Genomic DNA, 26,048 nt, shown 5'->3' with positions numbered 1-26,048 from the left:
TGTTGACGCTCAAACGTGCACAGCACAACAAGCATACACACTTTCAAAGACCTTGAAAAAGCCGAATTCAAAGTAGCCTATATGAATTTTAAAATAAGTTTATTACATTTGGAGGGAAAAAAACTGAAAATACAATTATTTTACAAGCACACACGGGGGGGGGGGGGGGGGGAACAGATAAGCAGAATTTCCACAGTTGAAGAGCTGACTAAAAGATTTGGCACTTCCTCTCCCTGTGGCCCACATTATCTTTAAACTGTTAAGAGGAAGGGTATCTGTTCATGGATTGAATGACATAGTTGCTTCACAATATAAGATGGAAAACCTCACATAATCACTTAAGCATGAACTGAATGGTGACCCCAAACGTTGCTATAAGATCGTATGAGTTTCATATATATACTTTTTTATAGACGTCTCATGTAGTTATGTTCATTTGTGATAACATTACAGTAAGTACAGTCTCACTGTCCAAAGACTTGTCATACAATAGAAATTAAAGTTAACACCTTTGTATTGTTTTATACCTAAATGCGTGCCTGAATTTGTTATTTATAATTAATAAGATATTGAAACTATTACGCTATATAATGTTCCCTAACCAGTTGCCGTGGCCCCAAAGATTCATTAAAGAATGTGAGGAGGTGTTGCGCAGTTTGACAGCATACAAAACTGTAAAAATACATAGTTAAAAAAGGATAAACATTATGGAAGTGGACACATGTAGGCGCCAATCCTCTGCCAGGCCACAACACCCAGTCCATCACGACATCTTGATTTAGGTCAAAGTCTCTCCCTTTGTGACCTAAACAAATATTACATTGTTAAACACTGACACTACCAATTTTCCCCACAAATGACTACACACTTAAATATAGGCTTCTTACCCTGGCCTCAATGTATTCAATTCTCCTTTCCAGTGCAGTCAACTTTTCATTGAGAGTGGCCAAACGGGACCGGCAGGACATATCTAAAGGAATTTAAATAAATAAAAACACATTATTGTCTGACCTTTGTAAACTAGTACAGTAGTGTAGCATACATTCTAAACGTCAGTTTGCACATGAAAACAACAAATACGTACGTATTTACGTACGTAGCTATATGCCTATTTCTGATTATGATAGTCTTTTAAGCTGTATAGCCAACGGTTATTTTACAGTATGAGCGCTAGTGAATGCAGAAATAGTTGCTTCTGTTATGCGATGCCTGGTCCAGACATTTGCCCAGACAGCAGCAGCCCCTCCCAACCAGCTAGCCGGCGAGCTAGTTCCCAATTATGAAATGCGCAAATCACCACGACAGACACATTCTTAAAAACAGTAGGCTGGATCAACTCCATTTATAATTCTAAAAAGGTCTACTTTGCTTTCTAGGGAATTATATCTACTCAATACAAAACATGAATACTAAAGCACTACGAAGAGGTTGGGTAAGATTGATTATGTAGCACACTGCTGCGGGGCACTACAATATCCCCATCAAATAAAAGCTCCCGACTACCAGAACTCGGCGGTGTACCGCGGGGTTGGCCCAGCAATTCGTCAGTGAGTGAGCCCTTAAGCTAGCATGCTAACGGCAAGCTACATAAACTGTCAACGCTACGCTATCTGTTTGTATGTTGGATTGACAGCATATATGTTCTATATACCAAAATTAAAATATCAAAACCCAAACTAAAACAACGTTAACAGCTAACTGCCTAAGGAAACCATATGTTGAAACAGTATTAGCTGGCTACTGTACAGTACAGTAGTTAGCGACTTAGCCGAGCGAATAGGCCGCTTGCATAATGTACTAGTATAGCAATACAGAAATATGATGCTATTTAATAGATACTTGCCAAAAGAATTGAGAAAATCTGCTATTTTCTTGATGCTGCTAGTGATTACTTCAATATATTCTCGATTTGCCCAATCCTGGTGTATCTCTCTCTGAACAGGATCTTCCTGGCCTGCCATTGTCGCTAGCTAGAGTGTGTATGTAGCTAGCTATGTTTTATTTTTCTGAAGATGCTGCTTCTGTATTTAGTCAACCCCACCTCAATTCCCATTGCTTGACCTGCAGATGGCAGCAAACACCACTAGAACGTCTAGGAGGAGGCCAAAAATGTTTTGAGAAATCATGTAGGCCTATACCGTTTTATAATGAATTAATAAAATATACCGCCTAGGCTAGTTTTAAATAATTTCATTAGGCCCTATGTTTTATCCAGTTGGATACACTTAGGCTATATCGGAGTCAAGTTAGCTGTGGCGATTTTAGACCCTTTTTAGGGGTGCTCAAGCATTGAGCATTTTAGGGGTGCTCAAATGTCATCTCAGCACCCCTAAAAATAAAAAATAAATACAAATGTTTTTGTTTATTATCATTTGTTTCTGGTAGTTAATGAAGAACGGAATATCCTTCGTTTTTTCATTCATTCAATATTTGGCATAATAATATATAAATATATTAATTGTTATCCAGTGAAATTAGGGATTTATTAGCAATGGGGTTTAACACTTTTGCAAGGCACTGGATTAATGTCACATTCTCATTGGGGGCTGAGCACCCCTAAAGGTCCGATCCTAAAATCGCCCCTGCAAGTTAGTCATATCAGGCCTTATGTTTTGGCCTACACATCTCCACGTACCATCATGAATGCAAGCGTTTCAGGGTTGACGACATAATAATAAAAAATGTTATTTTTGAGTATTTTGAGTTGCCTTCATAGAATGGAACAAAGAGCCTATTTTTTATTTAGAACATGTAATTTGTTACATTTAATACATTACAGTGTACCCTGCTTCTTGTCCAGTACAAGGTGTCTTATCTTGTCTGCTGACAACATGAAATAATGGTCACTTCTCAGGCAGTGGCTGAGTTCACTTGTGTTGTCTTAAGGGTCAAATGACCTGTCACTATGTTTAACAGCCGAGAAAACCCTCTGAGTGAACTGTACACCACAAGTTTTACACTGCAAAAACGCGTGAGAAAATTGTATTATGTATGCTGCAGGGGATTTCTGATACAGAGGCCATAATGATGAAGAATTTACATTTCATAAATACGACAAACATTCAATAGCCTACTTCTTGTGCCAGTGGGTTAATCTATTCTTCTTGTATATATATATACATATATATATATATATATATATATATATATATATATATATATATATATATATATATATATATATATATATATATATATATATATATATATATATATATATATTAAGGTATCAGAAATAATTGGGTGAGGACAGGGATGTCTCTTCTGAGCTGGAAAGTGGGCCATATGATTGGTGGAGGATTTTATATATTACTTGGTCAAGCAGATTAGCTGTTGAGCTTATTAGTTTGCCTTCTGTGTCTACAACTGTTGAATTGACATATTGTAATAGGCTTCTCTAGGTGGAAGCTATAGTTGAACTGTTCTGTTTCAATACTAATATACGTGTTTTCATTGGGGGGGGAGGAATAAGGGAGGAATAAGTCTTTATAATGGCATATGCCACTATTTTTCCAATGCCATTATCTGTAACGTTTCCATGGGTTATAAATAAAATGTGTCCCATAATGTAAGCTATAGTCTATTTACATTTTAAGGTACACACTAAAAAAAGAAAATGCTAGTAACGTTAAAAAAATAAATAATAATAATTAGAACAGGCAATAGCCACCATGTCAGTGCAAAACTAGTTAACGAGTAGACAACATAATATATATGGAATACATGAAGGACATTTCTAGTCTAGTTTGCAAAGGCTTTAGTATTTTCAAGCCGTGAAATGACACAACGATTGTCCTTATCATTCTTACCAGAGGGGCGCTCTGACACGGGTCAATGTCAGTGTTCAGGTTTTACAGACCAGCTTAGTCAAAAAATTGTTTTACACTTGTCAAAATGGCAGAGGAAAGCGGATACGAATCGATTGTCTGTGTAAAGCCAGAGGTCCATGTGTACAGAATTCCGCCCCGCGCCACTAACCGTGGTTATCGGTACGTTGTCGACATAACTTTAGACAAGGTGGTTTTCCCAAAACTTTTTTCTTGGTGTTTAGTTTGCCTACTGTGTTAGCTGAATGCCAGTTTAACTCAGTGCTATGCAAAGATCCAGGAAGAGCTAATATAACTAGCCAGCTAATATTAAGTTGCAGTAATAGTGTCTGAGCCTATTTGCAACTCCGGCTGGATGCTTGCTGCTGCATCATCATTTCTAGTTTTACTATCTAGGCTATGCTAGGCTAGCAGCTAGCACCAACTAGACTAGCTTCGTAGCTAGAAATGTCACCTGTTGCTCAGCACTGTCCAGTGAACTGATACTAGATGGCTTGCTAACTAGCTAGACAAACGTGTTGGCTAGAACGATGTCAAGTTTTACAGTCTAGTTTTTTAACGGGCCATGGTAGCTTATGTTAGTTACTTATGTGACATTTATTTTGGGCTGTTGGCTAATGTGAAACCACTACTTGAAGCTAAGTATTCAGCCTGAGATTGCTCTCTTTGCTGAACTAGGGATAGCGGGCAGAAGTTACATATTACTGAAAGAGAAAACGGGTCTTTTTTTGATGTTATGCAATGGCCCGACTATGGAGACCCAGTGCATGCCAATTTACGATACACTGACGCTTAGATACTGATTCACCAACACTAGCTGATATTGTAAAGTAATTTGGTTAAATTTTCAGGGCTGCAGACTGGAAGTTGGATGAGCCGTCATGGAGCGGTCGAATGAAAATAATTGCAAAAGACAAGGTGTGCTTCATCAGGCTAGAGGACAAAAACTCAGGTAACCACTACAACTGCAAGTCGTGTCTCTTTAGTATGGACCAGTACAAATCTGTGGCCAGTGAGAGTCAATTAATTTTTTGGACTTATCTTATGGAAACTGAAATTAACATAATAATTGTTTTTTCAGGAGAGCTGTTTGCTCAAGCCACCGTGGACACGTATCCTGGAGTTGCAGTAGAAGCAGTCACTGACTCCAGTAGATATTTTGTTGTGCGGATACAGGATGATACTGGTAAGTCACTGAAAGTTCAATGTACCACTTTAACAAGACAGTAGCAAACACATGAACACTTCTACCTGATAAATACACACATCAAAAGTTCCCGAGAGGATATCTCTGACAAGTAATTGTGTTTTGTTTACAAAAGGACGTCATGCGTTTATTGGCCTGGGGTTCGCTGATCGCGGTGACTCCTTTGACTTCAATGTGGCTTTGCAAGACCACTTTAAGTGAGTCAGCTTCCTGATCAAACTTCGGTTTGGTGTATGCAATATCATGGTGCTGTGTATGCTTTATTCCAGCCACAGATTTATTTTTCTTCTTCAGATGGGTGAAACAGGAAGGGGAACTGGCAAAACAGGAAGCTTCCCAGAGCACGGCACCCAAACTGGATCTGGGCTTCAAAGAGGGCCAGACCATAAAGATTTGCATTGGGGTATGCAATAGACTCATTTAAGATGGTTACAGCAGAACAAACATGGGTTGGGTACAGAGAAGGGGTTCTCCATCCATTTAATGGATAAATGGTTTTGGTGTTTCAGAACATTAAGAAGAAGGATGGAGGTGCAGCCAAGTCACGGCCCATGGCTGGTGGCCTCTTGCCCCCTCCACCAGGGTCCAAGGGTGGAAGCATCCTACCCCCTTCTGGAGACCAACCGTCTGCTCCAGATGAACAAACTAACACTGGTGGGTTCATTGGTTCAGCATATACTGTATGGATCAGCTGGAATAAGACTAAATCTCTGCACTGGACACACAACCCTCTGTTACTGCAAAAACATGGTAATAATGTAAATACTCTAACTGTTCTACTCATTCTGTTTTGTTTCAGCATCTTCTCTGTTAGACTTCATTGCCCCTGTCCCAGCAGCCCAGCCCACCCCTGACTTGTGGGGTGACTTCACAGCAGCTGGCTCCAGGTCAGTCTGGAACTTGAGCGATCATGTTATCCAGTATTGATCTATAAGGATTTCACAAGATAGATGCTTCCAGTACAGTACCAGATTTAAAAAGCTGTCTCGTAACTGACACACGGTGTTGTCATGGCTCTGCTAGAAGCACACAAAATGTGAATCACCATTTAGTAAACTTGACATTAAATCAAATCTTTTTTTATTTTTTATTTGATATCAATGAAGCTGAAAGTATTTATATATTTTTCTGAAACCGACATAGAGACTTAAGGATTTAATTGGTATTTAATTTAAGTTTGAATTCCAGATGTGACATCATTAATTGTACTCTTTATTGTCTCCATCTCCCTTTTCACAGCTCCAGTCAAGACACTGTCAAATCAGGATGGGTGCAGTTTTAGTTGGGAAGGACCACACACACACCGACACACACACACACACACCACAAACATGCACACTCAGGCTCCTTACATTCCCTGGATAGATTGATTATGGCAATTGGCATGTTAGTGACTGACTGGTTGCTTCAATCGAGGTGATACATAACATGCACTGCTGCTCATCCAGTAAAGATTCAAACAATCACAAAATCAAGAACCGACCATCATATATTTACACTCGTGTTTTAGATACTTTTAGAAACTATCTATGCAGTCCCAAGTGACCCCTCAGTTTGTGAGTGATCAAGTATTGATAACCATGTTATTTGTAATCATTCGTTTCTAAGGGTTCTGTGCCCTTAATGTACATCTCCCTGTAAGACCTATGGGTATTGCTAAAGGACATTGATACCACTCACTCTGTCACTTTGGCCAGGTGAAAATGTACATTCCTTGTCGATGACACCTTGTCAAAAGGGTTTCTTCATTGTCTCTGTCTAACTAGTTCCACTTTATACCACAAAACTGGATTCACTACTTCTTCTACCTTTTATTTTCTTGCTTGTTGTTTAATCACCTGTTTGGCTATCATACTCGGGAAATGTACTTTTCCTGATTAGTAAACCCTATTCATCATCTCAACATATCAGTCTGAATAAGTGCTAATGACATTCTTTATGCCGTCTATCAACAACCAGCCTATAGCAAAACTTGTTTCCATGTTTTTTGTGTGTTTTGATGTACTGTTCTGAATTTTGGTCTTTTGTCAATCTCTGCCGTCAAACCCTTGTCCTGGTTATGAAAACCCTTTGATTTATGATTTGAAGGAAATTCTACAGGTTAATATATTATATTGGGTTTCTGTAGTATCAGTGTAAGTCTATCAAATCATTCTTAGGTGATTGTGATTCATTTGGAGAAACCAACTGTTCCCAGGCTTGTTTGTGTCTTTTGTTTTGTTTACAGTACATGCCTTTCAGATGCCTCCTGACAGTTTTATTCCAAATGTTCTGCTATATATTTTGTTTCTACACATAAACTCTAGTGCCTTTCAAATTTGAGTCATTGAAGTTTTCTTTTGATTTGCAACAAGTGCCTTCTACCTACAGTAATTGTACAAAATGTAAAGCAAAACTTCTTGTAAATAAAACATTTGATGTTAAAATGATTCTGTTTGTATTTGAGAAGAGCCATACATGCAAGGCTATTGTAATAGAATGGGTAGGTAGAATGCAATTGTGTGTGTGTGTCTGGTCTCCATGGCTCTGTTTGTTTATCAGGATAACGTACATGGGACAACCCCAAGCATCCACTGCACTTGTTTCGTGTCAGTGCCCAAGAGGAGGGAGTTTCTTCCTGAAGTAGGTTGGGATAATTGACTAAATTGTCATTTAAACTGGAGAATACCTCTGCTGTCATTTCAGGAGACAACAGTGTATATTGTAGACTCTAGGTATCACGCACAGCTTACAGATACACATTTGTTAATTGTCAATTTTGATTATTCGTTTTCATCAAACTTAAAAGCTCTACAGAATTTATGGTTGAAATGTTTATTGTTATGTACTTCTAAGTGTTCCTATTGCATTTGTCACTATGGTGTAATGTAGTGAGGTCCATCGCTTGTTGGTCCCTCCCCGGAAAAGGCTATGTACAGATTGAATAGCGAATCCACGGTTGCGCCTTGCAAGGCACTTTTTTCTGAAAACATTTTGAACCAGCAGCACCAGCCGTCGTTATTATTACAGAATAGACATGATGGAACTGGCGCAAATGCAAGTCTGCATTTATTTGAGGTGAGATTCTGTGTAAAGGCTATGATGTGTAAAAACGATTCTCTGAGAGTTCGAAGGAAGTGCGCAACCTACCATCCTTCAAATCACAGTAGAAATCTCAGTGCTAATTCCTTTTCCTTTTGCTGTTTTCCATCGGCGTGGGATCTATCAAAATCAACAACGTTGCTTGGATGTTTTTTTGTCATCTTTTGACAATTATGGGCCGGCTGTTGAAGTGTGCTACCGTCACGTCTGTAGCTATGTGGCTACAGAAGTGCACAAAAGCAGCAGTGGCTATAAAGATAAACGTTAAAGCCTTTTAAAAGGGAAAAGTCTGAAGTTGTAGGCCATCGACACGTTCATTTATGCTTTTGTTCAATCTGTCTCAGTTTACTTGTTGCCGCTCATCACCCCGCCCTGCAACAATGTTTCAAACTTTTTGAGGGATGGTTGACTGGGCGTCAGTGGTTGAGGTCTCATTGTGGCTATTGCCACTTTGCAGTAAACCATTAATCAATCCCTTCCATGCATCGTTTCATGTCAGACAATGAGATGGTCCTTTATAGTGGCAAATAATGTAACCTATAGGGCCGAGGCTACAATGATTAATTGTGACTGTAGCCTACATCGGCAATCTGAATTGGTAAAAAACGGCAAAATCTGTTAAACCTGTGTCGACGGTGAACTGGGTTTCATGAAAATCTGCAATTGACATAGGCTACCTCTCCTTTTGCATTTATGTTACCATGGAAACCTTTGGTTTCAGCATTGAAGTGGTTGGTTAAGGGTGGTTGAGATGGACACTCAAATTGCCTTGTAAAAGATCTGAGCAAATTCTAGTCAGTAGGCCTAATTATTGTCAAGGGTATTGTAGGCCGACATACTTTTCAACATACTTTTTTGATATACATACTTTTCAAATATAGGTGTGACAGGGACATGGACTTTATGGGTTATAGCATAAAGTTAAATGAAGTGATGCAAATTTAGAATTACTCCTGAATTATGTGAATCCCAGTCCTTTATGTAGCCTATCTGCTTAGTTACATGCACATGAGAAAGTAATACTTCTGAAATCTTAAATGAACAAAAACCTTACCCTTTCATTGGGCTATATTCCCCATTTCAAGCCTAAAGCCTAGACTACCTACGTGTAAATCACTGTGCTACGGGTTCTAACCATCCAATTAAATCCAAAGTAAAAGAATGCACAGTGAAAGTAAGCACAGCGAGAGTGAAAGGGAAGGAGGGAGGGAGCGAAGGAGGAGAGTGGGGGGTAAATCTGCTAATCCTCCTTGTCCTCAATCTCTGCCTTGACAGTCCAGGAGAGAAGGGACCGAGCAAGACGCGCAGTTAATAAACTGCGGAAGATAAGATATATTCGCCCAAACTATCAACAACTGGACCATAAATTTCTATAACGTGGAATCCTGTTTTTTTATTTTATCAAATGCTTTTGAAACCGGGTAACGTTTGTGCCTTTTTAATTGCTATTTCAACCGACGGTTAATCCAATTTCTGAACGCTACCCGTGCAAGGAAGGAACGTGGAGTTTGGCATCGCGTCCCTCTCAGCTGAATTTTCAATGAGCGCCACAGAGAATTCCACCGAGGATTCCAAATTGGAATCTGTCATACAGGTGATGATGTTGGTGTCTCTACAAAATGAAGTAGTAATACCCGCTTGTCTTCAGTTATATGTGTGTTTATTCTTCTAAAAAGAAGCATAATGGGTTCCTAAACACTGATTTAGGGATGTTGTGTCTTTTGACTTGTGTATAGGTGTGTTTGCTGTGAGTGTGAAATGAGGGTTCCACACTGTTCAAAATAGTGTCATGGGTGACTGCTGAGACACCACCTGGTCTCCTGGCAGCAAATACAGCCCCAGCACCTAGCTGGGTTTGTGCAACAAAAAAAAGTTAGAGGCATACATGTCCACATATACTATACTATACTATACTATATTTCTAACTTGAGAAAGATTGCTGTGCTTTATGAAACAGTGCTTCAGCATTCAAGTGTCCGTAACAGCTGTTATCATATTCTTCTATTTCTCTCTTTCTCTCTCTTTGTCTCAGAGGCTGGAGGAGAGTGTCCTGTCTGAAGAGAAGAGGCTGACAGTTCGAGGCTCCTCCCCAGACGGCCCACCCACGTGTCTACCTGCACGGGTCCGAGAAATTGTCACCAAAAACCTCAACGATAACTGTGAGTGTTCAGCCATCTTTGCGCTGTTGGTTAGCTACTCGTCTTAGAATAAGACGGTCTGAATACGAGTGTTTATGTGAGCGTGTCAGTGTCCATCTTTCTTTTTTCCTCCCTGTTGCAGCAGCAGGGGCCATGTCCTCAGTCATGTCCCTCCAGGAGGAGAACCGAGTGTTGCAGGGTGAGCTGGGAAGGCTGGAGGACCTGCTAGCCCACAGCAGGGCAGACCGAGATGAGCTGGCCATCAAGTACAGTGCCATCAGTGAGAGGGTGAGAGATAAACACAGGCAGGAAAAGATGGGACAATTGACAGTACTAACTGTGTGGAGAAAGACATGGGTTAACGGGACAAATGGGAAATAACATGAATGTGAATGGAAAGGTATGAGTACGGAAATAAGCTGGCTCATAGCTGTTTAATAGTTTAGCAACCATTGTGGTCTGGAATCTTTATGCTTAAGGTGTAATGGTTGGAGTTGCAATAAACCACACGACTTTCAAATAAATATTTGATGAGTGTATATAGTGAAAAGCAAGGCACTATTTTCCTTATTTCCCTTTTAGTATTTCCTTTGTCTGTCCAGGGTGAGATTTGTCTGTCTCCCTGGTTACAGGGTCTGGAGTGGCATGTTGCTATGGCGTTTGTCACCCATAGTGATTGTAAACAGGGGCCTCGGTAGAGAGAAGTGGGGGTCTGGGAGGGTATACAAAGCTGTAAGCTACTGCAAACAGAACAGCTGTGCTTATGACACCAAAACTATCTGACAAACATTTATTTTTGATGAATCCGTATAAATCATAATCTATTTAAAATGCAGATTCATTACATTAAGGAACTCAAAATGCAGTATTCTAGTTTAAAGTATACATTTTATAAAATAACTCTTTGTAAAGTTTTTGGCATATGTAAATTAGAAATTTACATGTACTGCTTTCTGGGCTACAGACAGAGCCTACCTTGTGACATAGTAATGTTCTTTTCTTGATTTTGCCATGGAGATGCCCTTAACAATGCTTGACAATCAGAAAGAGGGCTCTTAAACATGTACCTGTTAACTGTTTTTGAAACATGGCCATTGGCAGCACCTACAGTATTCAACAATAATGTAATGGATTGTCTTGGCTCTTGTCCTTGCATGTATTCTCCATGAATGATTTGTAATACTCAAGTGAGTGTTAGTTGGTTATTTCTCACTAATAAACTCTCTGCACTGTGCCCTGAGCGCAGCTGGAACAGACTCTACGTCTGGAGACAGGTGAGGAGCAGGATTCCCCTGAGTCTCGCAGCCTTGCCCAGCAGAACGTGGACCTGCGCAGACGTCTGGACGAGGAGCAGGCGGCCTACAAGCGCAAGCTCACCGCTTACCAGGAGGGGCAGCAGAGGCAGGCTCAGCTTGTGCAGAAACTTCAGGCCAAGGTACCCGGAAGACCTCATCTTCTATTCAGCCTGGTTCCCCTTGTTGATGGAGGCTTTACTTGTTGAGCTTGTGGACCGGTTGGTCTGTTGACTACAAGTTTACCCTGTTGAATCTCTGATCATTATGTGAAGAACTTGATGTATGGGCCTCATTATGGAACAAAAGCTTCATAAAGCTTCAAAGTTGGCCTTTAGTTATTCCCATTTTTCTTGTCATTGTAAAATGTTCATTGTAAGCACTCTTCTGTCTGCTGGTCTCAGGTGTTGCAGTACAAGAAGAGATGTGGGGATCTTGAGCAGACACTGTTGGAGAGGTCCTCAGAGCTCGAGCAGCACAGACTAAGTGTGAGTGTTGCTCCATCAACATACAACTACAGTGCTACTGAAATTTGAATTAACAATGGATTGACCTCCACTTAGGGACGCTGTGATTTGTCAAGCAACAATCGCCATGGAGGAGAAGATGATCCAGGAAGCGACCTGGAAAATGCTCTTATCCGATTGGAAGAGGAACAGCAAAGGCAAGTATTTAAGCCAAATTGGTGCAAAGAATATCAGATGCAATTAAAACAAAATACATTTTACTGTACATGGACAGGTTACCATGGTCTGGTTTATTGACATCATTGCTAGGAGAACTTGTTTGACCTGTAGAACCAAGAGCATTGAAAGGTTGTCTGGGTCATTAAATAGCCCTCTATTCTCTTAGTTTGTTATAAGACGTGACATTGCCTCTTCAGAAGCAGCAGTCTTTCAGCGGTGAATGCCATGTTGAGAGAGCAGCTGGAGCAGGCAGGGTTGGCCAATGAGGCGCTCAGCCAAGACCTTCGCAGGCTCACTGTTGATTGGACCAAAGCCAGGGAGGAGCTGGAGCAGAGGGAGTCCGATTGGAGGAGAGAGGAAGAGGTGGGGAATTTGATTAACAAGAGGAGTTCGTCCAATAAATACATCAATAAAAAGCTATTTAACCATCATACCTGTCTCCTTGTTATACCTGACCATGAGTCTCTGTCACTTTCAGTCTTTTCATAGTTATTTCAGCACTGAGCACAGTAGGCTACTGTCACTATGGCGACAGGTGGTGGGCTTCCGAAGGCATGTGTGTGAGCTGAAGAGTGCCACAGAGAGGTTTGAGCAACACTGTTACGCGACACATGCTACTTACACTCTGACGTAGACTTTTTGTAACGTGTGCACTTTGCTGTGGCCCCTCAGGGACCTGTCCGACATGCGTAATGAGCTGGCGAGGACGTCTCAGTCGGCACAGTCGGCATGCACTGGCCTCAACGCCTCGCTGCGAAGCCGGGAGGGTGGGGCTGCTCTGACGCTGGAGCGTGAGACGGCGCTGCGGGCGCAGCTGGAGCTGCAGCTGAGAGAACGCGTGGCGGAGATGATGAGCCTGCAGACCAGAACAGACTCAGAGAGGGCGGAGCTTAACGCCAGGTCAGCAAGGGAGGAGGGTTTATGGGTCTCTCAGTCTCGTCTGTCTGTTAGTTTTGGGTGCACTTTATTCTTGATAGTTACATTTAGTCATTTAGCAGATGCTCTTAGTTACTAATTTCCACTTAATAGTTACTCATTTCCATTTCGTAGCACTAACAGTGTTCAACGAAATGGTCGACACAAGGTGCTTTTTGGTTTGTCGTTGTGTGTTTTAATTTCGTATGTGTCATCAGGTTTTCAGATGCGGTGCGGGAGGCAGAGAGGATGAAAGGACAACTGGAGGATAAAGACAGAGACTTGGTCACTCTGACCAGGAGGCTGGAGGTGAGCCTCTGGCCGCTGACCCAGACAGGATATGTCCTCAAGACCCTCGACATCTGACTTTGTGTTGGGTCTCACTGTGTTACAGGAGCAGAGTGGCAATGATGAATCTGACCTGCAAGTGATGAGAACTCACACAGAGACTCTGCTGGACACACTGAGGGATATTGCCCAGGTAGAAATAGCACACACACACACACACACACATGCAGACACACACACACACACACACACACATGCAGACACACACTCACATGAGTAAATCCATTCCCAACAACCTCTCCCCAGTCCGTCCTGTCAGACGGAGACTCATCCTCAGAAGCAGATCAGGACAGCAGCGGAGCCCCCATGTTGGCCCTACTCCGAGGCTCCTCCCCACATCGCTCCTCATCTCCACGGCGATCCTCCTCCCCATCACGTACCTGGTGGGTGCCCCTCCCAGAGGCTAGCCTGTCCGCTCTGCGCTCGGCAGTGAGCAGCAGACAGCTCCAACTGCAGGTAATGGATCCTCTCAGTACAAAACTGGATTTAAGTCTGTCTTCTGTCAAACACTGACTGATATATACTGTGTATACGGTACTTTGGTGCACATTTCCATAGGAATACACCTGCAGTGCAATAATATCCATCAGTCATATTCACCGCAACAACCTGTCGTGCACGTCTCCTTTCCCCAGGTGCATTATAGGGGCATTGTGACAAAGATGTACGAGGTCTTTTTCCACAGTTGTGTCCATTTGGCATGGTGTGTTGTGCAGGATCTGCGCGGGCGCCTGACGAGTGCTCAGTCCTCGGTGCAGCAGCTACGCAGGCAGCTGACTGAGGCCGAGTCGTCCAGGCGAGAGGTGGAGCAGCGCAGCCAGGCCCTGCAGGGAGAGAGGGACGCTGCCCAGAGAGAGAAGGACACCATGCAGAGGGAGAGGGACAGGCTGAAACAGGACAGAGATGCCCTTGCCAGGTAGGTAAACCATGCAGGGCTGAATTAGGCGGGCTGGTTGCTGATTGATCCATGGGGGTTTCCTGGTTAGAATTCAACTTGGAGAACCCTTGTACTCAATATTAGTGGAGACGGAGTACTGGTTCTAATAATGTTTGACCTGACACACAAACACTTACCGTAGTTAATGATTTCTTACATCTCTGACAACCCATTTACCTCCTAATTGCGTCCTCCTGTTCTTCCTGTGGCAGTGAGAGGGCCAGTGTGGAGAGGGCAGCTCAGGCAGCCCAGAGCCAGGCTCAGGCCCTCCAGATGGACTGTGAGAGACTCCAACTGTCTGTGACCTCGGCCCTGAGAGAGAGAGACCGTGAGAAGGAGGAGAAGCAAGCCATCAGCCAGGAGCGAGACCGAGCCAAGGCGGAGGCAGAGCGAGTGTGAGTAGAGGAGCTGTGGGAAGAGGGGGAGTAGAGAGGGTAAGGAAGAGTAAAGAGAGGGATCAAATGAAAGGGTTTGAGAAGAAGGTTCCAGAGCTTCCGTGGGTTAAAGAGCGGAAGATGATGGAGTATAACGGTGTGGAAAAGCCTCTTCAGTGATCTTCCACTCTCCCCATCCCAGTCAGAAGCAGTGGGAGCAGAGTGAGTGCCGTGCCTCGGCCCAGCGCGGGGAGCTGTCCTCAGTGAGGGAGACTCACCAGCAGGGGGAGGTGGAGAAGCAGCTTCTGGAGGGAGAAAGGACCCAGCTTACAGAGGCTCTGGCTCGGGTTAGAAAAACACACGCACTTCTACTAGGCGGCTTCTATTATCCATCCTGTATTTTAAGCCTGTCCCCCCCCTCTCTCTTCCAGGCTGAGAGCAGTAATGCAGAGCTCTCGCTGCTGGTCAACAAACTCCGGTCCGAGGAGGCCGCCCTCAGGGACTCTCTGTCCAAGATGGGCAGCATGAACGAGGGCCTGGCCCAGGACAAGACTGACCTCAACACAATCATCAGCCAGGTGAGACACCAGCAGCAGCTCTCTGTGTGTGTGGCTGTGTTGGTATGTGTTGAGTTTACTAGGCCTTGGAGTGTGGGTGTAAGTCTGGCTTCTCGTTGTATTTGATCAGCTGGAGGAGGAGAAGGCTCATCTGTGTGCTCAGAAACGGGAGGCAGAGCAAGAGAAGCTGACAATTAGAGATGAGCTGGTCCGATTGGAGCAGGACCGACTAGAGCTGGACTCGGCCCGTCTCTCTCTTTACCAGTCGCTGCAGGACACTGAGATGAGCAGGGTGGGGATAGAGGCTGAGCTGCAGACCCTCAGGGCTGAAAGAGTCAAGCTTCAGGACAAAGTCACTCAGGTAGGCATGCGTCCTTACACTACTGACCTGTCGCTTCATCTCAATACCATGTCTCCATCTACAAGTGCTTACCAGGAATATTAATTCATTTGATCAGCAATGGTTGTACTAGTAGTTCTGAATGACACACTACTGTACTGCATCCCCCTTTCTCTCCCTGCTGACCTCTGACCCCCTGACTGACAGCTGTGTGGGGAGGTGAGCTCCCTCAGCGCTGAGCTGGGCCTTGCTCGTGGCGAGGAGCAACGGCAGGGAGTAGCCTTGGAGGAGGTGGGGCGGGGGCGGGCGGAGCTGACCAGAGAGAAGGCGGGGCTAGTCGTTCAGCTGACTGCATCGGAGAGAGAGAATGCCATTCTGACAGAGGAACTAGCTGCATTCAGGTCAGACTCTGTGTGTGTGTGTGTGTGTGTGTATACTTGAGCGTGAATGTTTCCAGACATTTGTGGGTGTGTGTATGTGAGTGTGCGTCGGTCGTTAACCTGTGTTCCCGTCTCCGGACAGGTCTGAGCGGGAGGCGCTGGAGACCAGCCTGTTTGAGGTGCAGCAGCAGCTGGTTCAGCTGGAGTCTCGAAGGGAGCAGCTGGAGAGTGAGAACCAGACCTTCAGGCTCCGCACTGAGAGCTCCACCGGTAAAACACACATCTGGGAAGGAAAACATGAAAACAATTGAATCTAGCCATCAATTTGAACATGTTTCATGAGCTGTGATGGATTAACTTAACGTGAAGTTGGACAGAAATGGAGTTTCGAGAGTGGTTGATTGAGGGTTTATTGCTATGCTGCTACGCTGTGGTGTAACGGTCTCTGTCCCCGGTGACTGTGCAGCTGAGCTGCGGCGGGTGCGTTCGGAGGGAGAGAACGCGTTAGCCCGCAGTGAGAGGGAGAGAGAGGCTCTCGCTCAGGCCCTCAGCATCACTCAGCTGGAGGCCCAGCAGAACTTGCGCAATGCCATATCTGACCACCAGGAGGAACTGGAGAAACTGGCCGCTGAGAAGGTGAGAAAGGCCACAGCTACCCCACTCTACCCCACTCTCATGCTAGCTACCATATCGGTTGCTATTCATCTCAGTAGTGTATAGGGTTCAGGTTCAAGGATTTGTGGGACATAAATCCCCTCTGTCTGGTTCTGTTCCAGTATTGACTCTAATGACTGAGTATCACGTTTATGTTTGTATATAGGAGTCCCTCCGCTGCAGTCTGGTGAGCGAACAGGAGGCAGTGCTGAGGAGGTTGAGGCAGGAGGCAGAGGAGCAGCTTCTCAGAGCGGAGAGAGAGGGAGAGGAGCTGAGGGAGGAGGTCCGGAGTGTGCAGCACGACAGAGACCAGAGTCTTCTCCAGGCCGAGACAGAGAAGCAACAGGTGAGCGACCTGACTCTCAGGCTCCATGCTAGAGGTCCTGCTAGAGGTGTGGGACTGGAAATAGGCCAATACAAGGAAGAACAGATAAGAATATGAACATGGTGTGGCCCAGAATCCCCTGTGTACCTGTTCCTGCTGTGTGGGTTGAAACCTGCTCCGCTGCACCCTGAGACCTTCCCTGGCTCTTCTACCAGCTGTTTCTAAAGGACTTCTGTCTTCCTGTCTTAGGCGCTGTCCCTAAAGGAGGCTGAGAAGGCAGGTCTGTCTGAGAAACTGTGCACCCTGCAGGCTGAGCTGGCCACTGTTGGGCTGGAGGTGGAGAGACTGGCCAGAGAGTCAGCCCACTACAAAGACCTGGAGAGGGTGAATAAGAGCACTGAGTTCTGTTCGATGGTTACTCATTCATTCAGACCCATTCTACAGTACACTAATATTTTGTGCCACTTAGATTGAACATTTCCCCCTTTTACTCCCCTGATCCTTCTTACTCCTTCTTCAGGCCACAGTGGGAGCTCTGACCGGGGAGTTACTGGAACTTCGCTCCCAGCTGGAGGATGCAGCCAGCCTGCATGAGCGAGACCTGCACAGGCTGCAGGAGAGCTGCACAGACCTGCAGACACGCTCTGACGCCGCCCTCAAAGAGGTGAGGCAGGGTCGGAGGCCGAGAGCTAGCGATGAGGGAGCAAATTCTATAAGAGATCCATTTCTTGTACATGCAAGGACATATCAAAAAATACGATTTGATGTGTGAAATCACCTGGTAGTTTACCACACTTCCCCCTCCCTGCCGTCCAGTTGGAGGAGTGCAGAGCCTCCCTAACAGCCAGTGAGGAGAGTCGTGACCAGTTGCGGAGGGACATGCTGGAGATGGAGAGGCGTCTCAACCAAACACGGGACACCGGGGAGGGCTACAGAAGGGATGGGATGGAGTTACATCGCACCCTCGATGATGTCACCAAAGAAAAGGATACTCTCAGCCAATCAAACAGACAGCTGAGGGAGACATTGAGAAGTGCTGAAATGGAGAGAATCAGGTAGAATATGGCAACACCTATCTGATTCCAGCAGTGTACAAGCCTGCCTTGAGATGTATAGATGGAAATTAATGTTGCTGGATTGATGATTACATTGAAAACTTGATCGTGCATTTCAAATTCATACTATGTGGCAGCTGTCTGTGTACGAATTAGAAGACTGTGTGTGTGTGTTTTGTGTGTGTGCCAGTGTGAAGCGTCAGTGTGAGGAGAAAGAGCAGCGTGTGGCCGTGCTGGAGGAGAGCCTGGCAGCGACTCAGAGGGAGGTGTTGGAGCTGCGCAGCTGCCTGAGGGAGGTGGAGAAGTCCCGCCTGGAGGCCCGCAGAGAGCTGCAGGAGCTCCGCAGACAGGTCCGTCAGCACCACCAGGACAACACTGGCCACTTGCTAGCAACATACATTTACATTTAGACATTTAGTCATTTAGTCATTTAGCAGACGCTCTTATCCAGAGCGACTTACAGTAAGTACAGGGACATTCCCCCGAGGCAAGTTGGGTGAAGTGCCTTGCCCAGGGACACAACGTCATTTGACTCGGCCGGGAATCGAACTGGCAACCTTCAGATTACTAGCCTGATTCCCTAACCGCTCAACCACCTGACTCCCCATACCTTAGCTAGTATCTTGTCAAGCTTTATGCTGGATGTAATCAAGTGGGGACATGACCACTTCCTCAATTAAACATGGCCTATGAGGGTTTCTAAAGGCCCCTCCCTCCCTCCTTCAGGTGAAGGTGTTGGATGGAGAGAAGGAGCAGAAGGGGAGGGAGGTGGCAGAGCTGCAGACCCGCCTCTCCCTGGAGGAACAGAGAGAGGAGGAGAGAGGGAGGGACATCTTTTCTCTCAAGCAGAAGCTGACTGAAGCAGACACAGTCAGGAACTGCATCAAGAAGGAGGTAAGGATAGAGGAATGGATGGTTGGAGGTTCGAATGGGGGAAGAAATGATAAGGCAGAGCAGATGGAGCCAAGTATTAATACGAAAGTGGTCCGCACTTTATAAACATGAGTATCTTGACCAACCTCTCAACCTGTCTTCATCCTCTCCTCTCCTGCCCTCAGCTGTCTGTCCTCCAGCGGTGCCTGGCAGACTCAGAGTCAGGCTGGCGGGGCTGTGAGAGGGAGCTCACCGCCCAGCTGCAGGAAGCTCGTGGATGTGAGAAGAAGCTGCAGGACGAGGCCAGGAACCTGTCCCTGCGGGCCCAGACAGCCCAGGACTCAGCGGCCCAGGCCAGCCTGCAGCTCAGCGAGGCCCAGGGCCGCCTGGCAGCCACCGAGGCAGAGCTGGCCCGGGCCGAGGCCGGCCGCAGGGAGCTGGAGTTCAGGCTGGGCAGCCTGCAGTCGGCGTTGACCCGCACGCTGGGCATAGGGGCTGGTGGCAGGGGCAGCACAGGTGGTGGCAGGGGTAGGAGTCCGGGAGGTAGCTCGCCGTCTCCCAGCAGCATGGCCCGTCACCGTAGCCTCTCACCCATGCGGAGCTCATTGACACCTCCCAAAGGTGAGGGGGATACAAAAGGGCACAATGGGAAATATTCGTCATACTAAACACACAACCATTCACACACATGCTATATCCGTCAAGAAGACTCGAGTCCTTTTCCTGTTTGTGGCAGATTTCCGGGGCAGTACCCCTGACAATGCCCTGGGTTTGAGACCTCTCTCTCCGGAGAAGGGGGACACCCCCATGCCTTTGCCAGAGTTGGACCCGGAGACCTTGCGTTGTGGCCTCCGAGACTTCCTCCAGGAGTTGCGTGATGCACAGAGAGACAGGGTAACAGCACGTCGCAGGGCACGTCGCAGGGCCCAGCCAGACAAATAACATGTCATATCATCTCATGGATATTCTGTATGTCCGGTTTATCCCCATAACACATGATGAAACATACGACAATCTATTGACGTATACCCCTCTATTATCCACATGTAGTTCTCTGGAATCTGTTTCCAGGTCATCCATGCATTGTGTTGCTGTTTTGCAGGATGACACTCGCTGCCAGCTGGGGGCGCTACAGCGGGAAATCGAGGAGGTGACAGTGGAGCGAGAAGCAGCTCAGAACCGTCTGGTTCAGATCCACAACTCCCTCCAGGAGTGTCAGGAGGGTGAGCAGTGTGCACATGCACAACACACACACACAAACTGCCATCTGCAATCTAGCGGTCATGACTGTTCCCAGGTAAGCGCGGCGTGGACGGCCGTCTGAGCTCCACCCAGGCCATGCTGCAGCAGCAGGAGGACGCTGTACGGAGGGGCGACAGGGAGAGGAGGGCTCTGGCTGACCGAGTCAAGGAGCTGGAGAGATCCCTGCAAGCCACTGACACTGAGAAGAAACACACTCAGGTACAGACAGACAGTCAGGTACAGACAGACAGTCAGGTACAGACAGACACTCGGGTACAGACAGACACTCGGGTACAGACAGACAGTCAGGTACAGACAGACAGTCAGGTACAGACAGACACTCAGTTACAGACAAACACATTACATCTGACGAGGCACAGTGACTGACACACCTACCATACCACAGACATACCACAGACTCTCCTGCTCTGTACTGAAGAGGGATGTGCCAACATTACCATATGCTGACACTGAGTGTGACCTCATGGGGGAGTGACAAAGCTGCTGGGGATTGTCACAACAACAGATGCCACCGAAACAATTTGTTGTTTCCATGTCATATGTCCTGGCAAAGCAACACTCCATATGTCCAGTCTCCTAATGCCAGTCTTCAGGCTACCTTCAGAGACAGTTTGCATAGCAGACAGCAGAGGGAGCATGGGCACAAGGAGGATAGCTGGACGAGGGGAAGGAAGGAACAAGAACAAAGGTTTGTAGAATAAGAAGAAACAGAAAAGACAACTAAAACAAAGAGTTGGCCATGTAGAAGGATTTATGAGGATTAAAAAAAATCACATTTGGAAGGGAGTCAGGAGAAGCAAAAAGGAGAGACAAAGGGGACAGTGAGAGCGAGGTATAAGTTTCAAGCCAGCTGTCTCCATTTGTGTTTTCTATCAGTCTGGTCTCTTTGAGAATGTACGTGTGGACTGTCTGTGTTTGCCTGTCTGCTGCTAAGGCCTGAGGTTCAAGATCATTCCTGAGGTCCTTTTTATTAGACAAACCACTTGTTGACTGTCAGTGGGTCAGTTTACAACATACAAACATTACTGCAACAATTTACTTTGAGATCTATCTCTTTATCTCCTTCCTCCCATCTCAACCTATGCCCTTACTTATGCTGTCCCGTTTCTCTCTCTACATCCTGTCTTCTATCTCCTCTCCTGCCCTCCACCTCTCACCCTCCAGGACCAGCTGAGTAAGCAGCGTGCCTGTGAGGTGCGCCTGGAGGCTGAGCGCAGGCGTCTGAGGGAGGCCCTGGAGGCCGCCGAGGCCCGGGCCACCAGGTTGGAGCTGGGCAGGCGCAGCTTGGAGGGGGAGCTGGGACGGGTGAGGCTCAGCCTCGGGGATAGGGAGGCCGAGACCCAGGCCACCCAGGACAGACACGACTCCCTATTCAAACAGGTTCAGTATAGAACTGATGCAGCACAGATGTACTCTGGACAGGATCAGGATGACAAGATGTCAAGTGAGTGGAAAGTTCGTTTTTTTTTTAATCCAGACTGTAATTGTATGTCCCAGGTGGCCGAGGGGGAGAGCCGTGTGTCCTCGCTTCTAAGAGAGGTGGAAAAACTGAGCCAGGCCCTGTCTAAAGCCCAGGAAGGAGAGACCTCTCTCCGGGAGAAGAACCAGACCCTCAGCCAGAGCCTTCAGGAAGCCACTGCAGCCCACAGCACCACCCAGGGGCGCCTGGCAGCAGTGCAGAAATCTCAGTGCTTGGCAGAGCAGGACAGGAGACAGCTGCAGGTAGGTGGAGGATGGAAGTGGGCACACAGAGTCTTTTGCGTAGTTGTGTTTCAGTATGAAGACAGAACCTCTGTGTGCAGGAGGTTCTGGATGAGGTGCGGTCAGCCATGACTGAAGGGAAGAGGAACATGACGGTCCTTACTGAGCGTGTGCACAGCCTGCAGAGTGATCTGAGTCAGAGCGAGCTGAGACGAGGAGAGCTGGAGGCGGAGCTGGCCCACACCCAAGAGGTGAGGGAAAGCAGTGGATTCAATGTCAAGACTGCCTAAGAGACTGTGACCCATACTGCTAAAGGATTTGTGAGATCTGGGGGGAATTGGACAGGTGTGAACAATGTGATTATGACTCCAACTGGAACTCTGTCTGTAGAAGACAAGTTTATGGCTTTGGTCCAGATGAGTTCAAATAAAGACCTCACTCATAGATAAAGCACTAAAAGAGAATAACTCATGCATACTGCTATAATGATAAATACATGATTAACCTCTACCCTCTCACTCACCTATGTCTGATGTCTTCTCCCTCGGTCTCCCCCCCCCCCCCCCCCCCCCCCCCCCCCCCCCCAGGCTCTGCGTCTGCGCTCCGCCAGTCTGGCGGAGACCCAGCGCAGTGCCCAGTCCGCCCAGACGGAGCGGGCGTCAGCCGAGGAGAGACTGCGAGGGCTCCAGAGGGCCGTGGCCATGCTCGAGACGGAGAAGAGAGACGCAGAAAGACAGGCTGTCCGTCTGGAGAAGGACAAGAATGCCTTGAGGAGCACACTGGATAAGGTTAGCATATAGTGAACGTTCACCGCCTCGGGTCGGGGAAAACACCACGGCCAGTAAGCACCTTCATTAGCACACAATGTAGACCAATATACTGCTGTTTAGATCTGTGTGTGTGTCTGGGACTGTCTCTGTTCAATAGGTGGAGCGCCAGAAGCTGAAGACAGAGGAGGGCAGCATGCGTCTGTCTGCAGAGAAAAGCCGTCTGGACCGATCCCTCAACACCACTGAGCAGGAGCTGCAGGACGCTCAGAGACAGATAGCTCTGCTGGAGGTAGGCTGAAGGACAGACACAGCAACAGCTCTGCTGGAGGTAGGCTGAAGGACAGACACAGCAACAGCTCTGCTGGAGGTAGGCTGAAGGACAGACACAGACACAGCTCTGCTGGAGGTAGGCTGAAGGACAGACACAGCAACAGCTCTGTGCCAGGCAGGCTGCAGGACAGACACACACAGCTCTGCGCCAGGCAGGCTGCAGGACAGACACAGACACAGTCCTGGTACAGGCAGGCTGCAGGACAGACACAGACACAGCCCTGGTACAGGCAGGCTGCAGGACAGAGACACAGCCCCTGTAACAGGAAGGCTTAGTGGTTTATGGGTTGTGTGGTGTGGTGAATGCGTTGCTGTCGAGTGTGTTTACTCAGCTGTTTTTGTGATTTACGCTACAGAGGTGTGAGGGATAGGGCTTCTTAATCACCTAGGTTCAGCTAGATCTCAGTTCTCTTTCTTGGGCACTGTAGAGAAGAAGGATTGTCATCATTTTCAGGTGTTTGCTAGAATGATTTTGAGTATTGTGGTACCATTTTGTCCCCAAAATACTCTTTATATTTCACTGTGAAACCACACATAACAAAACTAATTTTTTTTAATGATTGGTTGAATCTGGAAGTCCGCATTTTTTACCCGGCTGCCTTGAGAAAAGAAAGAGGTGGTTATTGTAAAAATGACATATTGTTTGGTGAGTGTCTGCTTGTTTTCTGTTTCAGCAGACAAGGCTAGTTTGTGCTTGATAGCAATGGCTTGAAAGTCACCATTCGTTACAAAGAATTTCCCTGGTTAGACAGTGCCGTAGCTTTTGATTAGTGTACATTCTTTTGTATTTATTTCACCCCCCTCAAGACTCAGTCTTATTAGTGTTTGAGCTCAGGGATGTCCATGTGTAAGAGGGTTGGGTTCAGCTATGAAATGGCCATAGCCTGGGCCTGGGGGCTCGGGGCTCTTGGTACATCTGCTGCTAGTTAGACCGTTTAACATGAGGGAGTTTAGAAAAGTTTAGATCTGAGCCCTGGTTGTTTCTCTTGCTGTTTCAGTGTAAACATGTTTTGTAAGAATATACAACAGACGACATCTGGAATTTTCAATTGAGGCAAAACTGTCAGGAAATTGTTTTCATTGAATACTTTTATCTTGTTACGTACGCATTTACTTATACGATCATGCATCCAACCATGGAATAAATCCAACGACACACACTTCTTCACTGACCAACAATGTAAACTGATGTTTAAGCTTTTAAGAGTGTATTCAGCTGAGACTGTTATATTCACCTTGAGCAATGTGGATACAGTCAGGAGGTGGACTGTTTGTTATAGAAACAGTAGTACTAGTCATCTTTGTGCCGATGGTGCCCCACATGCTATTGGCAAGGTCCTCAATAACTATTTTGCAACTGTATTTATATATTGTATGTTAAAGCTGGTTGACAACTGTGAACAATTTGTAAGTAGAACTTAATCCCCCTGTGTACTTGAGTGCGTTCTGTTTGTGTGTGTGCTTCATGACTAGGCCCAGCTGGCCGAGATGGAGCAATCCCACAGTGTGAGCGAGAGCTTGGCTCGGCAGCGTGAGGAGGCCCAGCGTGAGGCCGAGAGGCTGAGGCTGGCCCACAAGGAGGCTGAGAAGACCCTGGCTGCTAGAGAGAGAGTACACCGCCACAGGGTCAAAGGCCTGGAGGAACAGGTATGTGTGAGCCAGAGAGTTTGGCCCACGGAACATTCTTAGTGTGTTCTGGACCATATATAATCTGTGCTTTTTATGGTCAACAACTGTTTCATATCTGTTCTTCAAAAGCTGCCCCCCCCCCACACACACACACCCCCTGTGGTAAATATTTTACTGTCGATTGTTCTTCTACAGGTACAGACTTGCACTTTTTGGGGTTCATGTTGTTTTAATTTGTAACTTGTATAACTGCATGCTCTTATGGGTCTTCCCTTTTGGCACTTGTTTAGTTTTTTCACAATGTATGCTTCATGTTTTGGCTACTTGCAATGTTTTGGACTACCTCGTTGTTATGATCAGTGACCTATGCTCTTTTGTAAAGCTCTCTCTTGGAAGTCGCTTTGGATAAAAGCGTCTGCTAAATGCATAAATGTAAATGTAGTTCGAAAGAATGACTCTCCAACTTGACCTTTAGTTTGTTCGGTGGAATCTTCCTGATTTGTCTTATATGACACAAACGTCCTAATTCATTTCCTATTTCCCAAGGTGTCCACTCTAAAGGAGCAGCTGCAGCAGGAGATGAGGCGACGACAGCCCTCCCTGCCCCCCTCCGTAATGTCTGGGGGGAACTAAATAGCACCCCCTATCTCTGAGGACCAATAACTGGAAAAATGCTTAGAGAAGCAGTAATTGCAACAATGCCTTTCCAGCTCTCCTCCTACTCAGGGAGAAACTTCAGACACCACAAGATCCAGACAGGCTCTGAACCGAGGCCTGCTTCAGGAATCATGGAGTGATATCCACAGATATGCCAGTCCAGGGTTGAATTCTCTTCCCTCAAATCCACTTACAAAGAGAAAGAGTTTTGGATTTAGTGACAGCACCAGGCAACTCACTAAACAACTATTTAAAGGAACTTTACTGTCCCCACTATTTCCTACAATGTGATTTTATTGATTGTCAGGACTTGTAGGTAGACACTGATGCATAAATAACACATTAAGGGACTAAATTAGACCATGTGTTATGTACTGTGTGTGTGCACAATATGTTTTAGATGATGTATACTGCTAATGCTACTAACATTGGTATTACTGTCAAACTGATGTAAACTTATCTACAATGGAAATGTGTGGATATATAATTTATAAAAAGTCTGTGTAATACATAGTCCAGAACCATCCAGAACCAGTACACCTCATTTGCAAAGGGATTGTGTATGAGGGAATGGTCATACATTTTAACTGCTGTATATCATACTAAAATAAATTTGGCCTCCATATGAGGGTTTGTCCTGTGATTTATCTAGCTTCAAAACTTTCTTCAATGTTGTCATTTTTTATTTAACATCTGAAGATCTCCATGA

The 26,048-nt window shown here is 45.9% G+C and overlaps 3 protein-coding genes and 1 long non-coding RNA gene across 4 annotated transcripts; 3 read left to right on the top strand and 1 right to left on the bottom strand.

The window, feature by feature from the left end:
* Positions 1-82: 82 nt before the first annotated feature.
* On the bottom strand, positions 83-2,030 carry brk1 (BRICK1 subunit of SCAR/WAVE actin nucleating complex). Its single transcript, XM_047025097.1, has 3 exons — positions 1,844-2,030; positions 888-970; positions 83-805 (listed from the first exon to the last, which is right to left on the bottom strand). Exons 1-3 carry the CDS (start codon positions 1,959-1,961, stop codon positions 779-781), a joined length of 228 nt encoding a protein of 75 aa, XP_046881053.1. The 5' UTR covers positions 1,962-2,030; the 3' UTR covers positions 83-778.
* A 1,786-nt stretch (positions 2,031-3,816) lies between these two features.
* necap2 (NECAP endocytosis associated 2) lies at positions 3,817-7,460 on the top strand. The gene is made up of 8 exons (XM_047025080.1): positions 3,817-3,989; positions 4,679-4,779; positions 4,909-5,013; positions 5,150-5,231; positions 5,329-5,437; positions 5,544-5,688; positions 5,834-5,921; positions 6,274-7,460. Exons 1-8 carry the CDS (start codon positions 3,895-3,897, stop codon positions 6,314-6,316), a joined length of 768 nt encoding a protein of 255 aa, XP_046881036.1. The 5' UTR covers positions 3,817-3,894; the 3' UTR covers positions 6,317-7,460.
* Positions 7,461-8,004: 544 nt separating this feature from the next.
* On the top strand, positions 8,005-9,967 carry LOC124471416. Its single transcript, XR_006956541.1, has 3 exons — positions 8,005-8,091; positions 9,391-9,709; positions 9,852-9,967. It is a non-coding gene; the product is annotated as an uncharacterized LOC124471416 (long non-coding RNA).
* A 224-nt stretch (positions 9,968-10,191) lies between these two features.
* On the top strand, positions 10,192-25,967 carry LOC124471415 (rootletin-like). The gene is made up of 36 exons (XM_047025894.1): positions 10,192-10,274; positions 10,399-10,541; positions 11,500-11,688; positions 11,950-12,033; positions 12,109-12,209; positions 12,429-12,594; positions 12,710-12,816; positions 12,904-13,131; positions 13,365-13,455; positions 13,541-13,627; positions 13,741-13,950; positions 14,211-14,410; positions 14,644-14,826; positions 15,008-15,152; positions 15,237-15,383; positions 15,493-15,723; positions 15,910-16,103; positions 16,225-16,352; positions 16,549-16,718; positions 16,903-17,082; positions 17,311-17,445; positions 17,582-17,725; positions 17,878-18,116; positions 18,307-18,466; positions 18,843-19,010; positions 19,175-19,610; positions 19,726-19,883; positions 20,092-20,212; positions 20,287-20,450; positions 21,417-21,632; positions 21,750-21,974; positions 22,055-22,204; positions 22,541-22,741; positions 22,881-23,012; positions 24,527-24,700; positions 25,229-25,967. The coding sequence occupies exons 2-36, from the start codon at positions 10,407-10,409 to the stop codon at positions 25,313-25,315; spliced, it is 5,886 nt and encodes a 1,961-aa protein (XP_046881850.1). The 5' UTR covers positions 10,192-10,274; positions 10,399-10,406; the 3' UTR covers positions 25,316-25,967.
* Positions 25,968-26,048: the final 81 nt, after the last annotated feature.

Source organism: Hypomesus transpacificus, chromosome 9, assembly GCF_021917145.1.
Source record: "Hypomesus transpacificus isolate Combined female chromosome 9, fHypTra1, whole genome shotgun sequence".
NCBI classification, from domain to species: Eukaryota; Metazoa; Chordata; class Actinopteri; order Osmeriformes; family Osmeridae; genus Hypomesus; species Hypomesus transpacificus.
The sequence above is the reverse complement of the archived record's forward strand: the minus strand, read 5'-3'. Positions and strand labels throughout refer to the sequence as shown.